At 40.3% G+C, this 18,818-nt stretch overlaps 1 protein-coding gene across 1 annotated transcript in view; it reads right to left on the minus strand.

The window, feature by feature from the left end:
• ttc21b (tetratricopeptide repeat domain 21B) overlaps window positions 1–18,818 on the minus strand; it is a 120,341-nt gene that overhangs the window by 11,636 nt on the left and 89,887 nt on the right. Inside the window, exon 26 of the mRNA XM_060827872.1 lies at window positions 10,310–10,534. Within this exon, the coding sequence (XP_060683855.1) occupies window positions 10,310–10,534 (225 nt within the window). The remainder of the gene's footprint in view (window positions 1–10,309; window positions 10,535–18,818) is intronic.

The following is an 18,818-nucleotide window of genomic DNA, read 5'->3' on the forward strand; positions in this document are numbered from 1 at the left end:
CATTTTACAGGACAGATGAGCAAATTGTCAACATAATTTTAACAAACTGACTTCTTGGTCTTTGAAATTTCTACCCCCAGATGTCAATTACACTTCTTCCCTTTGTCTAGTGGAAAGGTTATGTCCCATTAATGGAATACAATAACATCCTGATTGTATAAATTGCAAATCCAAAGATTTTCCCAATTTAGTAGCTTTATTGTTTTTCGTAACCAGTGTCATCAGTGCTTTCTTAATTGGTAGTCTACTTAATAACAATGGTATTTCACTGAACATTACATTAAAGCTAATAAAATGATTGATTTCTGCTATTTATAATGAATGACTACTCTTTTCAAGGATTTTATTATGTCATCATCTTCATATCTGGTGAAACTTTCAAAATCCTTAACCATGTCCTAATGTTTATTCCTTAAGCGCCTAGTTACGATTTAAGCCAATCCAAACACTGTAAACTGTCTGTTCATTGTCTAATATGGCACAACTGAAAGTCTCTACCACCAAAACATTCAACACTGTGCTAAAACTTCTTGTGGCCAATACAAGCCCTCCTCTTTATCCGAATCTTCATATTTTTCCTCTGAATCTTCCATTTCATGTTTAGCCTTGAATATTCTATTATATCACTTGGGACAGTTGATGGCATAACAGTATATAGAACCACAATTGAAAACACTGAATGACTACATCCTGAGCATTGCTGGCGTTCATTTGCTTGTTGTAAATACCAAGTATTCTGTGTTTCACAAGACTATCAATAGCATGTCTGTCCTTCCTTCTAATAATGATTTGGAGATGCCGGTGTTGTACTGGTGCGTACAAAGTTAAAAATCACACAACACCAGGTTATAGTCCAATAGGTTTAATTGGAAGCACACTAGAAAGCTAATGTCAATTAAACCTGCTGCACTATAACCTGGTGTTGTGTGATTTTTAACTTCCTTCTAATAGCTACATTTCTCCTTTTGTCCTATTGCCAGAAACCTGCATCTGGATTGGCTCACTAATTTGTTAACATGGTGCCAATTGATTTTATGTTGTATCAGTTACCCCCTTGGCTTTACAAATGCTGCTGTGGTTCTGTTCGCCGAGCTGGAAGTTTTTGCTGCAAACGTTTCGTTCCCTGGCTAGGGAACATCATCAGTGCTATTGGAGCCTCCTGTGAAGCGCTGCTTTGATGTTTCTTCCGGTATTTATAGTGGTTTGTTCTTGCCGCTTCCGGGTGTCAGTTTCAGCTGTAGTAGTTTGTATGTGGGGTCCAGGTTGATGTGTCTGTTGATGGATATTCTTGCCGCTTCCGGGTGTCAGTTTCAGCTGTAGTGGTTTGTATATGGGGTCCAGGTCTATGTGTCTGTTAATGGAGTTTGTGGATGAATGCCATGCCTCTAGGAATTCCCTGGCTGTTCTCTGTCTGGCTTGTCCTATGATGGTAGTGTTTTCCCAGTCAAATTCATGTTCCTGGTCGTCTGAGTGTATGGCTACTAGGGATAGCTGGTCGTGTCGTTTTGTGGCTAGCTGATGTTCATGGATGCGGATTGTTAGCTGTCTTCCTGTTTGTCCTATATAGTGTTTTGTGCAGTCCTTGCATGGTATTTTGTAAACTACGTTAGTTTGGCTCGTGCTGGCTATTGGGTCCTTTGTTCTAGTGAGTTGTTGTCTGAGTGTGGAAGTTGGCTTGTGTGCTGTTATGAGTCCTAAGGGTCGCAGTAGTCTGGCTGTCAGTTCTGAGACGCTCCTGACGTATGGTAGTGTGGCTAGTCCTTTTGGTTGTGGCATGTCCTCGTTCCGTGGTCTGTCTCTTAGGCATCTGGTGATAAAGTTGCGTGGGTATCCGTTTTTGGCGAATACCTTGTATAGGTGTTCCTCTTCCTCTTTTCGCAGTTCTGGTGTACTGCAGTGTGTTGTGGCTCTTTTGAATAGTGTCCTGATGCAGCTTCATTTGTGTGTGTTGGGGTGGTTACTTTCATAGTTCAGGACTTGGTCTGTGTGTGTTGGTTTCCTGTGTACCCTTGTGGTGAATTCTCCGTTGGGTGTTCTCTCTATTAACACGTCTAGGAATGGGAGTTGGCTATCCTTTTCCTCTTCTCTCCAAAAGTCGTTAATTTTAAAAACCACTAATCAGGAATGGACCCGGACCATAGAACAGGCTATCACTATAGGACAGAACAGGACAACGCTTCGCAAAAAAACGGCACTAAAAGAAAAAATGGACAAACTAACCCACAAACAGGAGGACACTACAATACACACCTGGGTTAAAAACCTCTCCCACAGACAGCTCACAGACACGGAAAGAACTATACTGGCCAAAGGACTCAAATACAACTACAGGGATGCCAACACAGCAGACTTCCTGGCAGCACTAGAATGCACACTCAGGAACAATGGACTGACAGAAGAGACACAACAAACAGTGAGACAAACGGTCGTACCTATGATGATAAGAAAACGACATACACACAACCTCAACACCAAGGAGAGGGAAGCACTGAAAGCACTGAAACATGACAAGAACATAATCATACTACCGGCAGATAAAGGCAGAATGACGGTCATCTTAGATAAATCAGACTACATCAATAAAGCACAACAACTACTCGCAGACACCAACACCTACCAAAGGAAGGACTCCGACCCCACACCACAACTCACCAATAGAATAATCAACACACTAAGGAATCTACAAAAAAACGGTCAGATAACCAAAGCGCACCAGCAAAGAATGAAACCTGAAAGCAACAACACCCCCAGATTCTACGGACTACCCAAAGTACACAAACCAGACATCCCACTCAGACCCATAGTATCACTACCAGGGACACCAGCATACAAACTGGCCAAAGAACTACAACAAAAACTGAAACACCTAGTCAGCGGATCCAAACACTCCATACAATCAACACAGGAATTCTTGGACATCATCAGGAATACACACATAGACAAAGAAGAAACCATGGTATCATTCGACGTGACGGCACTGTTCACATCAATTGACAAAACCCTAGCCAGAGAAACAATAGCCAACCTACTGGACATACATAACAGAACACAGGCGGCCGAACCTATCAACAAGGACGGCATACTTAAACTACTAGACCTGTGCCTCACCACACACTTTACATTCAACAATCAGATATACGAACAAATCAACGGAACACCCATGGGATCACCAATCTCGGGACTCATAGCAGAGGCAGTTATGCAAAGGTTAGAACATACAGCCCTACCACAAATCCAACCCAACTCTGGATCAGATACGTCGATGACACCTTTGTAATCATCAAAAACACAGAAATAGAAAAAACACACCGAATCATCAACGCCACACTCACAGGAATACGATTCACGAGAGAAGAGGAAAAGGATAGCCAACTCCCATTCCTAGACGTGTTAGTAGAGAGAACACCCAACGGAGAATTCACCACAAGGGTACACAGGAAACCAACACACACAGATCAAGTCCTAAACTATGAAAGTAACCACCCCAACACACACAAACGAAGCTGCATCAGGACACTATTCAAAAGAGCCACAACACACTGCAGTACACCAGAACTGCGAAAAGAGGAAGAGGAACACCTATACAAGGTATTCGCCAAAAACGGATACCCACGCAACTTTATCACCAGATGCCTAAGAGATAGACCACGGAACGAGGACATGCCACAACCAAAAGGACTAGCCACACTACCATACGTCAGGAGCGTCTCAGAACTGACAGCCAGACTACTGCGACCCTTAGGACTCATAACAGCACACAAGCCAACTTCCACACTCAGACAACAACTCACTAGAACAAAGGACCCAATAGCCAGCACGAGCCAAACTAACGTAGTTTACAAAATACCATGCAAGGACTGCACAAAACACTATATAGGACAAACAGGAAGACAGCTAACAATCCGCATCCATGAATATCAGCTAGCCACAAAACGACACGACCAGCTATCCCTAGTAGCCATACACTCAGACACCCAGGAACATGAATTTGACTGGGAAAACACTACCATCATAGGACAAGCCAGACAGAGAACAGCCAGGGAATTCCTAGAGGCATGGCATTCATCCACAAACTCCATTAACAGACACATAGACCTGGACCCCATATACAAACCACTACAGTTGAAACTGACACCCGGAAACAGCAAGAACAAACCACTATAAATACCGGAAGAAACATCAAAGCAGCGCTTCACAGGAGGCTCCAATAGCACTGATGATGTTCCCTAGCCAGGGAACGAAACGTTTGCAGCAAAAACTTCCAGCTCGGCGAACAGAACCACAACAACGGACACCCGAGCTACAAATCTTCAACCAGACTTTACAAATGCCACTGGAAAGGAATTCCTTCTTAGGAATTTTATTAACGCTTTAACATTTGTTTCATTAGTGTATATTTACCTGCAAAGTTAATTCCTGTCAAAAACAGAAGTATGTCAATACTTGAGATATATGCATAACACAATAAGTTAAATGCCAGCACAGATCAGATAATTTCCAAATAAAATTTCTTCATATATGCATACAATCTACTCAATTCCATTAAGCATACTTCCATGGCATTATTCTCATTCTTTCTAAATTTGGAAAATCTTACCATACTTCATAGTCAATAAATTCTCTTTTCGATAAAGTTTACCATTATTTCAAACCTCTACCTGTGTTCAAATCATGAGACTCCAGTTCAGAAAAAAGTTGCCTCTTATCCTGATTTCTACTTCCCTATCCCAACACAAAATAAGGTTCTTTTGATATTCAAAGGTATGGAAACCTCAATCTGTTGAGACTTGATCTTTTTGTTTCTTACACAGGTTATACTGTTTGGGGAATCCAGAAGTTGTGTCCCAAAGGGTAATCCTTGAATCCCAATGATTTGACCTGGGTACACTAAATCCTGGCCCTCCTAAATTTGCTGATGACACCATAAAATAGTACATTCAGCCAAATCCTTTACTATTACACAGTTACTTCTGAGGGGAAGAATAAGTTATGGATACCTTTTGCCAGATGATTATTCTTTTTCCCTCTTTACTCTGTATTCCCCATCCTCAGCTAAGAATATTTACTTCTACTACAAGGTTGAAATCTCTGGTATAGCCATTCCTGTTGCTACCTTCTTTCCCATCTAAACATCTTGTCATCTCACAGTCACTGCATCCAGATTCCTCTGCCATTTTGTATTGTTTCTCATTTCCCTACATTCTCTTCAAAGTCATCTTTCCCATGTGGCTTTAATTAGCATAGGAAATTACAAAATATTTAGAGCACATAAATAGGTTAGCTGTCCTAAAAGATTTATGCCAAACAGATCCACAAAGTCTCCTCCCATTCCACTTGATCTAACCCCAGCACCATATCCTTCAACTTCTTTCCATATCATGTTCTCAACCTGCTTCAATGCCTTTCATCTCATCTTCGCTGTGATAGTGTGTTCCACAATATATGTTGTAAGAGTGCAATAAATTTAATGCATTTGGTTAAAATAAGAAACACATTTTTAAATGCATCCCAGAGTCCTTTCTAGTTTTGTAAGTTTTGAGTATGAAAAAAAACAAAATATGATGTAATTCTGGGAAATTAGATCAAAAGAACTGAAGTAAACATAGCATACAATTGGAAAAATAGAAACAACAGGAACTTAACTTTTAAAACAGGAGAATTAAGAGTGTAAAATAACTGCGTTGCATCAGAAAAGTCACTCCTGAATTTTCTGTCCTGCATAGGCTCCCAGTCCAGTAACATCTAGATTTCAAAATTCTCATTCTGAGGAAGAGTATTATGTTCTGAAGAGTCATATCAGACTTGAAACATTAACTCTGTTTCTCTCTTCAGATGCTGCCAGACCTGCTGAGATTCTTCAGCATTTTTTTCTTTTTATTTTAGAGTTTCAGCATCTGCTGTATTTTGCTTTAATTCCCTACCTCCTTCTTCCAGGTATGCCCAACTTGAAGAAGTTCTGCTCTTCTCACCAACAAGATTTCTGTTTTATTCCTTTGGCTTGTTCACCTTCAGTCCTCACAAACTCCTGCGTAGCGTTTGAGAAAGTTTTGCCAAAATTCATTTTCACAGTCATATCTACTTTCTCAGTGACTGTCTCTGGCTCCACCTTACCCCACACAAATTCTAATTAAAGTTTCATTCTACATGTTTAAAATCCACCCAGGATACAGGTATCTCAGTGACATGCAGCACTAATCTGACAATTGTTCCCACTGCATCCTGAACGTCATGTCCCACCACATTGACACTCTCAACCTCTCTTTTCCTCAGCCGTTTCCACAATCTTAAAGCTCACCAGTTCCCAGTTCCAGTTGATTCTTCATTTCATTTGATGATTAAGAAACTTTTTCTCTTCCTTTCAGATGTTAAGGAACACAGCTCCAAAGTTCAGGTACTGATGCTTTGCTGCATTATTCTCTCCTCCCATTCTCTCTCAATCTATTCCTTGTTCTAATTCGCTTCTTGTTGCGTTTTCACTGTACCATCTGGCATTCTCCTGTCTAATGCTGAACAATCTGTGATCAGAAAAGGACTTTGCTCGATCTGTTTATGATCTCAGCTTCATCAATTTCGGGCACAACATAGCATCAAACTTTTGTTCTATTACCTTTGCCTCCATGCCCAACTCTTTGGATAGGAATCCTCTTCCTAATCCTCAGATCTTTTCATGTGTCTCCAGTATTCCTTCACTATCTATATTATTGTTTCTGGCCTTTTACCTGCACTTGATCTCTTCATTGAGACCAGGTTCTGAAGAAGATTCACCTTGGATTCAAAATGTTACCTCAGTTTCATTATTTTCACTTAGATGCTGCCAGATATGCTTCTTTTCTCAAGAAACTATTCTTATTATTTTAAAATTTTGATCCTTGTTTTCACATTTTTCTAATACCTTGCCCCGTTACTCCATCTCTGACTTAGTTCAAAACTATTTATATAAATGAATTGGCTGTAAACAGAGGAGGTATAGTTCGTAAGTTTGCAGATGACACCAAAATTGGAGGTGTAGTGGAGAGTGAAGAAGGTTACCTCAGATTATAATGGGATCTTGATCAGATGGGCCAATGGGCTGAGGAGTGGCAGATGGAGTTTAATTTAGACAAATGCGAGGTACTGCATTTTGGGAAGGCAAATTAAACAGGACTTATACACTGAATGGTAAGGTCCTGGGGAGTTTGCTGAACAAAGAGAGCTTGGAGTGCAGGTTCATATTTTCTTGAAAGTGGAGTTTCAGGTAGATAGGATAGTGAAGAAAGCATTTAGTATGCTTTCCTTCATTGGACAGACCATTGAATATAGGAGTTGGGAGGTCATATTGCAGCTCTACAGGACATTGGTTAGGCCACTTTTGGAATATTGTGTGCAATTCTGGTCTCCATCCTATCGGAAGAATGTTGTGAAACTTGAAAGGGTTCAGAAAAGATTTGCAAGGATGTTGCCAGGGTTGGAGGATTTGAGCTATAGGGAGAGACTGAATAGGGTGGGGCTATTTTTCCTGGAGCGTCGGAGGCTGAGGGGTGACTTCACAGAGGTTTATAAAACCATGAGGCGCATGGATAGGATAAATACACATAGTCTTTTCCATGGGGTGCGGGAGTCCAGAACTAGAGGGCACAGGCTTGGGTGAGAGGGGAAACATTTAAAAGGGACCTAAGGGGCAACTTTTTCACAAAGAAGGTAGTGCATGTCTGGAATGAACTGCCAGAAGATGTGGTGGAGGCTACTACAATTGCAACATTTAAAAGGATGGTATATAAATAGGAAGGGTTTAGCAGGACATGGGCAAAGTGCTGGCAAACGGGACTAGATTAGGTTAAGATATCTGGTTGGCATGGACAAGTTGGACTGGAAGGGTCTGTTTCTGTGCTGTACACCTCTATAACTCTATAACCTTTTTACATCTCTCTGCTTTTCAAATTCTAGCTTCTATGCATTTCTGATTTGCACTGCTTCAATTCTGTGCCTTCAGTTGTCTAAAAAAAGACTCTGTTTACAAATGATAGCGGAACAAAAGTCCAGGTGTATAACAGGAAGTGGAAAAATGATCAGAAACAGTTGTAGAAAAGGATTTGGTTTGGAGGAACATGATGCTTAAATTGCCTGGTCCTGATGGCTAGCATCAAAGAAGAGAGTATAGGTTCTGGCCTTAGACACAAATTATTTCTGAGGCTAAGAAGGGACAGCATGGAGCAGTAAAATAAGAGGGGGAAAAAAATGGTGTAGTTACAGGTTCCAACCAATGTTCACACAGCAGGATCGCACAAAGATATAAATAACCTAATCATCAGTTCTAATGGCTTTGTCTAAGGCATAACATTGCGACAGAATTCACAACTTTTAAAAAGACAATGACTTACCATTTGCACAGGAAATGCAGAAGGATTTAGTAAGGAAAGTGGGACCATAAACATACTTTCAATGGAGAGCTGGTACTGGCCAATGAACCAGAAAGCCTCATTCTATACTGTGAAATAGCAACTCATACTAGAATATATGGCCAAAATAATTGTATACTGTACACCATAAAAATTATTTAAAAGAAAGGTTAGATTTTTCAGTTTGGGGTTAAGAATTACTGTTTGCTTTTGACAGCTGCCCACAAAGAGTAATTTCTTCAGCCAGAGTGTGACGAATCTGTGGAAATCATTACTGCAGAGGTTGTGGAGGCCAAGTCACTGAGTGTATTTAAGATATAAAATGTATGTTTTTGACTAGTGAGAATCGAATGTTACAGGGAGAAGGCAGGAGAATGGATTCAGAAACATATCAGCCATGACTGAATGAAGGAGCAGACTCGATGGACCAAATTGCCTAACTCTGTTCCCATATGTTATGGTCTTATTTGTAGTTTTTGAGCAGAGAATTGCTGTCATCAGATGTCTCATCCAGCTTACTGGCTTCTACTGGAGATCTGTGGCAGGTCCAAGCAGAAAAACAGCAAGGTTCTTCAATCAATGAGACTGTACAATCAATGAAGAATGGACAGCCTAATTGGAAATATAAGCCATGATTTATAAATTAGAATTGAAATGTATACACAGAACAAAAGGATTGGGAACGTTTAGTGATAGTCATGAAGTCAGCCAGGTGGCCCTCATAGAATATGAGTTCCCCAACTGGGGCTGTTAATCTGGTCTAACCAGGAAGCCCTGGCTGACAGCTAAGAATAGGAGTGTCTGACATCCTGTTCACATGGTGAGCTGGCTCTGAGGGAGCTGGATCAGTGTCAAGGATCCTCCATGTGTAAATAACGGGTGACTTGGTGATGGGATACTGGCTTCTATGGAGTTATTTCAGAAATAAAGTTGTGATTAAGGGAGAAAGACAGAATATCATATACCTTTACACTGATTTTAATGATATTATGGTACTGTTATAACGCAGCATGTGGTACAGGTAAGTAACAGACTGCAACATCCAGATTTTCATCTTCAATTGCACATCCAGACTTCACAAATTTAGGTTCAATTAATTCTGTAACAATGAGTGCTGTTAGAAGAAATGGAAATGACAAACTCAAATTTAACATAGTTGAAGAGTGTGGTGCTGGAAAAGCACAGCTGGACAGGCAGCATTCCAGAAGCATGAAAGTTGATGTTTCGGGAATAAGCCCTTTCTGTTGAAAGAGTTCATGCCTGAAACGTAGACTCTCCTGCTTCTTGGTGCTGCCTGTCCGACTGTGCTTTTCCAGCACTACACTCTTCGACGCTGATCTCCAGCATCTGCAGTTTTCACTTTCTTCAAATGTAACATATACACACTCTTAAATATATTAAGAATAACTGAATTTAATAGCCGACCAGGTCGTTCAGACAAAAACATTAGGCTGTTCAGCAAACTATTGGAAGTTGCAACAGGGCCTTCAAGAGATCCAAAAATGCAAAGGTTTGATTAGCTAAAGAGCTAATCACAAGATTAGCTACTTATGTTGTGCTACTTATGCTTTGTATGAAAGAAAAGAATAGGCTTAAACTCAATGACTAAGACTGTAGTGTTCAGTATACAATAGGGTAAATTTGCTTACTCACCACATGGGTGATAGAGTGGATTTTGTGCATGTTGTGAAACTTGTTGTGGTTTCACTGATTTGGGAAGGTTCTATAACAGATGCTAGATTACTATTCATGCAGTAAAGAGAAATTTCCTCCAGATCCTCTTGTGAGGTCTCCAATTATGTTCAGCTGACAGAAACTACATTTTACAACATTATTTATTAAAAAAAGGTACTGTGACTATTAAGTGTAATACATGTCTAATTCTGTTTTTAGCCTTTTAGTCTCTCACAAAATAAGAATCTAATTGCTTTTACCTTATTGTGCCGTAAACAGCGTTTGAGAAGCTCAACTGCCATATCAAATTTTCCAGACTGAATGTAAACATCAGCTAGAAGCAACCAACTCTTTTCCAATTCTTCTGCATCAGTGGCATTCCAGTTTAATTTTGCGATGCGTTTTAGCTGATTTCTTGCACGAGGTGTCTGCTTTAAAATCATATATGCTGTTGCCATTCCGAACAGTGCAGGAATGTGGTCTTTCTGTATTAGATCAAGAATAGTTATTAAAAATTACTAATTAATACATTGTCATTCTCCTACATATGCATTACAAATAACTTTTTTGCTCAATTGCATAGGATTGAACAGAGCTTAGATTAATTAAGTGGAGCAAGAGTAGGACATTCGGCTATTCAAGTTTGCTTATCCTTTCAATAAGATCAAGGCTGATCTGGTTGAGGTCTCAAGTCCATTTTTCTGTATACTCCCTAGAAACTTTGACTCCCTTGTCTATCAAAAAGCCTCTATATCTTGAATAAATTTAACATCACAGCTTCCAGTGTTTTCTGGGAAAAGAGAATTCCACAGACTAACAACCCTCAGAGGAGAAAAGTCCCACTGCCATCCTGAAAAGGATACATCTTACTTTTAAACTGTCCCCAAGTTTCATATCCTGAGGATCAACCATTTCAAATCCTCTCAGCATCTTGTATATTTCAACACGGTCCCTTATCATTCTACTAAATCCCTAAATAACAACCTATTCATCTTTCTTCATAAAATAAAGGTTTTCTCCCACTCTACTGATTGAACCATCTCTGACTGCTTTCAAAACAATTATAACTTTTCAATCTAATAAATTAACTAAAAACAGTATGCAGTACTCCAGAGATGGTCTCAGCAAGACCCTGCATTGTTGCAACAAATTCCTCTACTTATATATTTGATTACCTTTGCAAGAAATGTTTATATTGCATTTGTCTTGTGAATCCCTTGCTGGACCAGTATACTAACTTCTTGTGATTCATAAACCAAGAAACCAAGATCCATCTGTATCACTGAGTTCTGCAATCTCAATCTAAATAATGTATCCAAATAATTAACTGTTTTTCTAATCTTCTGGTCAAACTGGAAAAGATCACATTGTCCTATATTCCATCTACCAAATTTTTTGCTCATTCACCTACTTTATCTTTAACCTTCTGCAGATTCTTTACTTCACCCTGTCAACTTACTTTTCAACCTATCTTGGTGTCATCAAGAAATATAACTAGCATTCATTTGGTTTCTATATCCAAGCTATTGATATAGATTGCAAATTCTTGAGGGTTAATCACTGATCCCTGTGGCATATTCTATTTAGAGCGTGTCAACAGGAAGAAGAACCATTTATACGTACTCTCTGCTTCCTATCAGCAGATTAATCCTTTATCTATGTTAATATGTAAACCCAAATACTCCCATCTTATACAGATGCTTTAATTTTACAATGTTTTCATTTGCTCAACATGTGTTTCAGAATTTGCTTCCCAGGACATTTGATGAGGATTTCAGAGGATCTACAAATTTAGGGTAGATGGATTGAGGCCTTTCAAGTGAATATTGTTAAGCTCTTTAAGAAATGCATTAAACAAATAGCATGCACAGATTCAGAGAAGGAGGATCCAGCTGAATCGAAGTCCTTCACATTATGAGAAAATGGCAGTGTGGACAAATTTATGAGGTGGTCTTCCAAAAATCTTTTTGCAAGGTTCAAAACAGATGGTATTATTTAAGCTTAAACTTTTAAGGAAAAATCGTTAATCATGAAAATCTATAAAAGGAAAGTCTGAAATACATAATAATGGGCAGAAACACGGGAACTGGAAAAAAAGTTAGTCCCTGAGCCTACTCCATATTCAAGACTAGAGGTGGTCTATTAAACATAATTCCACGTACCTGTTTAGGGTGTAGGTTTGCTCGCTGAACTGTAGGTTTGATATCCAGATGTTTCATTACCTGGCTAGGTAACATCATCAGTGGCGACCTCCAAGTGAAGCAAAGCTGTTGTCTCCTGCTTTCTATTTATATGTTTGTCTTGGATGGGGTTCCTGGGGTTTGTGGTGATGTCATTTCCTGTTCATTTTCTGAGGGGTTGATAGATGGTATGTAGGTCTATGCAGTGTGTGGTGGCTCGTTGATACAGCTTTGTTTGTGTGTGTTGGGATGGTTGCTGGTTTAGTTAAGTATTTGGTCAGTGTTTATCAGTTTTCTGTATACGCAGGTTTGTAGTTCTCCGTTGTCCTTTCTTTTGACTGTGGCGTCCAGGAATGCGAGTTTGTTGTCAGTTTCTTCCTCCTTGGTGAACTTTATGCCTGTGAGGTAGTTGTTGATGATGTTAAATGTCTCTTCTATCTTGTTTTGTTTTGTGATGACAAAGGTGTCATCTACGTAGCGGACCCAGAGTTTTGGTTTGATGGCTGGTAGGGCTGTTTGTTCTAGTCTTTGCATTACCGCTTCTGCTATGAATCCTGATAGCAGAGATCCCATGGGTGTGCCGTTGGTTTGTTTGTAGGTTATGTTGTTGAAGGTGAAGTGGGTGGTGAGGCACAGGTCCACTAGCTTTACGATGTTTTCGTTGGTAACATGATTGATGGTGGTTGGGGTGTGTGTGATGGTCTCTTCTAAAAGTGTGTTAAGTGTTTCCTTTGCCAGGTCGATGTTGATGGAGGTGAATAGTGCTGTTACGTCGAATGAGATCATTGTTTCGTCATCCTCTATTTTGGTGTTTTTGATGATTTTTAGGAATTCCTGGGTGGAGTGGATGGAGTGCTGTGACTCTTCTACTAAGTATTTCAGTCTTGTGTGTAGTTCTTTGGCCAGTCTGTAAACTGATGTGAGACGGGTCTGAGGGGGGGGCTCCTGGTTTATGGATTTTTGTAGTCAGTAGAATCGTGGGGTGTTGGTCCTGTCTGGTTTCATTTTCTGGAATTCTGTCTTGTTTAATTGTCCGGAATTGTGTAATTTTCTTAGGAGATATGTAATTTTGTTTCCTAGCTGTGGGGTCAGGTCTAGCGCCACCTGTTGGTAGGTGATGGTGTCTGCGAGTAGTTACCGAGACGCTGACAAGAAGGATTTCCTAGTGGCATTAGAAACCACATTGAAGGACAACAAACTCACGGAAGAAACACAACAAACAATCAGACAAACAGTTGCACCTATGCTGAGCCGAGAGGGGGAAGGAAACAAACTGAGCACATAAGAAAAGAAAGCCCTAGGAAACCTCAAAAAAAAAACATTGTTATATTACCTGCAGACAAAGGTCGGCTCACAGTCATCCTGAACAGAAGGGACTACATAGAGAGAGCCAATGCACTACTCGCAGACACCAACATCTACCAAAAGGTGGCACTGGACCTGACCCCACAACAAGGAAACAAAATTACATATCTCCTAAGAAAATTACACAATTCCGGACAATTAAACAAGACGGAATTCCAGAAAATGAAACCAGATGGGACCAACACCCCACGATTCTACGGACTACCAAAAATCCATAAACCAGGAGCCCCCCTCAGACCCATAGTCTCACTACCCGGAACACCAACTTACAGACTGGCCAAAGAACTAACGCAAGACTGAAATACCTAGTATTCCTGATGAAGGGCTTTTGCCCGAAACGTCGATTTTGCTGCTCCTCGGATGCTGCCTGAACTGCTGTGCTCTTCCAGCACCACAAATCCAAAATCTGGTTTCCAGCATCTGCAGTCATTGTTTTTACCTAGAAGAATCACAGCACTCCATCCACTCCACCCAGGAATTCCTAAAAATCATCAAAAACACCAAAATAGAGGAAGACGAAACAATAATGTCATTCGACGTAACAGCACTATTCACCTCCATCAACATCGACCTGGCAAAGGAAATACTTACCACACTTTTAGAAGAGACCATCACACACACCCCAACCAACATCAATCACATTACCAACAAAAACATCATAAAGCTAGTGGATCTGTGCTTCACCACCCACTTCACCTTCAACAACATAATCTACAAACAAACCAACGGCACACCCATGGGATCTCTGCTATCAGGATTCATAGCAGAAGCGGTAATGCAAAGACTAGAACAAACAGCCATACCAACTATCAAACCAAAACTCTGGGTCCGCTACGTAGATGACACCTTTGTCATCACAAAACGAAACAAGATAGAAAAGACATTTAACATCATCAACAACTACCTCACAGGCATAAAGTTTACCAAGGAGGAAGAAACCGACAACAAACTCGCATTCCTGGACGTCACAGTCGAAAGAAAGGACAACGGAGAACTACAAACCTGCATATACAGAAAACCGATAAACACTGACCAAATACTTAACTACACCAGCAACCATCCCAACACACACAAACAAAGCTGTATCAGAACACTATTCCAACGAGCCACCACACACTGCAGCACAGACGAACTTTGGAAAATAGAGGAGAACCACCTGTACAACGTATTCATGAAGAACGGATACTCAAAAAATACAGTCCGCAGATTCCTCAAGAACAAACCATGACAAGCAGACCAAACACAGCCAGAAATCCTAACCACCTTACCATACATCAAAGAAATTTCAGAAATGACAGCCAGACTACTAAGACCCCTCGGAATCCTAGTAGAACACAAACCCACCAACACTCTCAAACAAAAACAAACTTAAAAGACCCAGTACAACCCATGGACAAAACCAACGTCACCTACAAAATTCCATGCAAGGACTGCCACAAACACTACGTAGGACAAACAGGAAGTAAGTTAGCCACCAGGATACAAGAACACTAGCTAGCCACATAAAGACACGACCCTCTCTCCCTTGTAGCCCTACACACGGATGAAAAAAACCACTATTTCGACTGGGATAACACATCTATTCTGGGACAGGCTAAGCAAAGACATGCCAGAGAATTCCTAGAGGCCTGGCACTCCAACCACAACACCATAAACAAACACATCGATCTAGTTACCATCTATCAACCCCTCAGAAAATGAACAGGAAATGACATCACCACAAACCCCAGGAACCCCATCCAGGACAAACATATAAATAGAAAGCAGGAGACAACAGCTTCGCTTCACTTGGAGGTCGCCACTGATGATATTACCTAGCCAGGTAATGAAACGTCTGGATATCAAACCTACACCCTAAACCTCAACCTGAGTTACAAACCTTCATAAACCTTCCACATACCTGTCCATTCCCACAAATGTTTTAAAAGCTTTGGCTAACAGAAAATGCATTAATTTAAAATTAAGAATGGTCATTTGCAGAACTTCAAAGTACTTCCACCTTCCATAATTACATATTCTACCATTTCACAGCTGCTAACAGGGGCCTATAAACACAATGCCTATCCCAGTATGGCATTAAATCCTTTTCTGTTCCGCAATTCTACCTATAAAATACCTTCTGCCTGCTCTAATTATATCTCTTTTATAAGGGATGCGAGTTTATTCTTGCATTTGCTATTAGAATTATATCAGTCTAAAAGTCAGCAGTTGTATGATATATCAGGATATGGTGTTTAGGTAAATGCAATCAAGCATTTGCATCAATGGTTTGGATTTTGAAACATAATACTTGTTGCCCAGATATTCAGATGAAGAACTAGGGGAAACAGTGGAGTTGGACCTTAACATTACAAGGTGAGTGATGTAAACGCAGGATTCTCACCCTGAAATAGATCAGAAAGGAGCAGAGGCAGAATGGTTATCTGCCCACAAATGGCAGGTAGACGGCTAAAGTAATTAAAGAGGTAAATTAAGTACAATGGTCAAGGTAGGGCTGGAATTTTTCAGTCAAGCTACAGCACTCTTATAGCATATGCCTTCTTAACAACTCTATCAACTTGGGTGGCAACTTTGAGGCATCTATGGACATGGACCCAAGTTCTCTCTTTTCCTCCAGACTGCCAAGAATCCTACCTTTAACCATGTATTCTGCATTCAAATTCAACCTTCCAAAATGAATTACTTACACTTTTCCAGGTTGAACTCCATCAAGTTATCAGTTCAGTTATGCATCCTGTCAATGTCCCACAGCAACATACAACAGCCCTCCACAACTCCACCAACCTTCGTGTCATCAGCAAACTTACTAACTCACCCTTCCACTTCCTCATTCGTGCAGAACAACACTGGTCACTGAGTTCCAGGCTGAATACTTTCCATCTACTACCATCCTCTGTCTTCTATGGGACAGCCAATTCTGTATCCAGACAACCAGATTTCCCTGTATCGCAAGCCCTTACTTTCAGAATGAGCCTACCATGAGGAACCTTATCAAATGCCTTGCTGAAATCCACGACATCCACTGCTCTATCTTCATCAATGTGTTTTGTCACATTCTCAAAGAATTCAATAAGGTTTGTGAGACATGATCTGCCCCTCGCAAAGCCATACTGACTATCTCTAGGCAAACTATATGGTTTTCCAAGTAATCATAAATCTCGTCTCTCAGAATTCTCTCCAATACGTCAACACCTCTCTCAGTAGTTTAGATTAGATTAGATTAGATTACTTACAGTGTGGAAACAGGCCCTTCGGCCCAACAAGTCCACACCGACCCGCCGAAGCGCAATCCACCCATACCCCTACATATACCCCTTACCTAACACTACGGGCAATTTAGCATGGCCAATTCACCTGACCCGCACATCTTTGGACTGTGGGAGGAAACCGGAGCACCCGGAGGAAACCCACGCAGACACGGGGAGAATGTGCAAACTCCACACAGTCAGTCGCCTGAGGCGGGAATTGAACCCAGGTCCCTGGCGCTGTGAGGCAGCAGTGCTAACCACTGTGCCACCGTGCTACCTGGAAAGTGTTACGAAGGTGTAGAGGTGTACTGTACCTTTAAGAGAGTTGAAGGACTTAGCAAGCACACAGAGTGCTGGATAATTTACAATGTAATATTTGTTCCAGCAGCTAGCAATAACTGAGTTGCTATGAGACAAAAACAAATTCAAATTCGGCCAATCAATTTAAACTATGCCCCAAGATACAAAACTCCAATCAAGTACAGATCTAGTATTTTGACAATATTAAAACCTATGAAACAAACTGATGCTTTGGGGTATAAAACCAAAAAGAATTGTACAGTTGGTGGAGAACTGCCAAGCCATCAACATATACAGACTGCACGCAGAATAGCTCTTTTAAAGGTACATTTATCTATCAACGGCCTGTGAATCAGAAACCCTAAGAAGAAGAAAAGAAGACAGAGGAAGATACAAAGAGAAAATTTGACAGCTGGCTGGTTTTGAAATTTAAATTTTTTGGTAAATCTTAATCAGGGGTTTTTATCAAACCAGTAATACAGAAGGGAAAGTAAAAGATAGGTTAGAGAAAGTTAGAGTTGAAAGTAATTGTTAGTTAATTATTCCTGTTTGACTTTTTTAAAAAAAGTTTTAATTTTTACTTTAAATAGTGACCTTTGGGATAGTTCTTGGCCTCTTGAATTATGACAGATAATTTTTGCTCGGTAGATAGAAGATTGATGTTGGTGTGTAAAAACAAAAATCAATGTGTAAACAACAGTGATACGAGAGCAATGAACAAATTAATTAAATATAAAATGATAGTGATGGGTGGATGAGTGATTTGGAAGTTGCTGGACATTAAGGTGATTAAGAACTAACATATCTATAGTAAGTACATTAAACTTGAGAAATCTTGGAACTAAGTTGAGGAGCTGGAGTTCAAGCTACAGACATTGCAATACATCAGACTGGGGAAAAGTTACCTGTCACTTTACTTCAGGAAGTGATCACATCCCTCAGATTAGATATTTTAAATTTGGCCTGTGATCAGGGACAAAGGAGTATGTCTGCAGGTGAGGCAGATGTAAGGATCCATGGTGTAGCATTCAAGAAGCTTTGAACTCTGAAATTATACAACAGTTACAAGGCTCTTATAAGCTGTGTGGGCAATGGCAGCATTATGCGCTGAATGAGCTAACTAATCGTGGCACAGAATTCTATTTAATTTGGAGTAGGGAACAGTATAATAAGCAGTTAGTGACTGTTTTCTGCAACAAATAGTATGAGTTCCGAAGGCTATATTGCCGGTTTGGTACCTGGGTTTAGAACTCTTTGAGGATGGAGATATATTTGAACTGGAAGAGGAGGGATCCAATGCTGTCATCCATGCTGGTCCTATTAACATTGTTAGGACTAGAAATGAAATTCTGCTGAAAGACTTTGAAGTTAGGAGTTAAATAAGAGAACAGAACTTCCAAGATGCTAACTCTGTATTACTGCTTAAGCCATGGGCAAACTGACATTGGGTAGGTATCATCAAAAAGATAGATACATGACTCAAAGATTGGTGTGAAAGGAATAGGTTCAATTCGTGGGATACTGACACCTGCACTGATGTAGAAGGGAGCTACCCTAGTAAGTCGACCCTCACTTGAACTGTGCTGGGACCAGAGTCCTGGTAAATTGAATAATTAGGACTATGGGGAAGGTTTTAAATTAAATGAAGTGTGAGAGGGTTCTGAAGAAGGATTTAG

The sequence above is a fragment of the Hemiscyllium ocellatum genome, chromosome 7 (genome assembly GCF_020745735.1).
Source record: "Hemiscyllium ocellatum isolate sHemOce1 chromosome 7, sHemOce1.pat.X.cur, whole genome shotgun sequence".
In the NCBI taxonomy this organism is placed as follows: Eukaryota; Metazoa; Chordata; class Chondrichthyes; order Orectolobiformes; family Hemiscylliidae; genus Hemiscyllium; species Hemiscyllium ocellatum.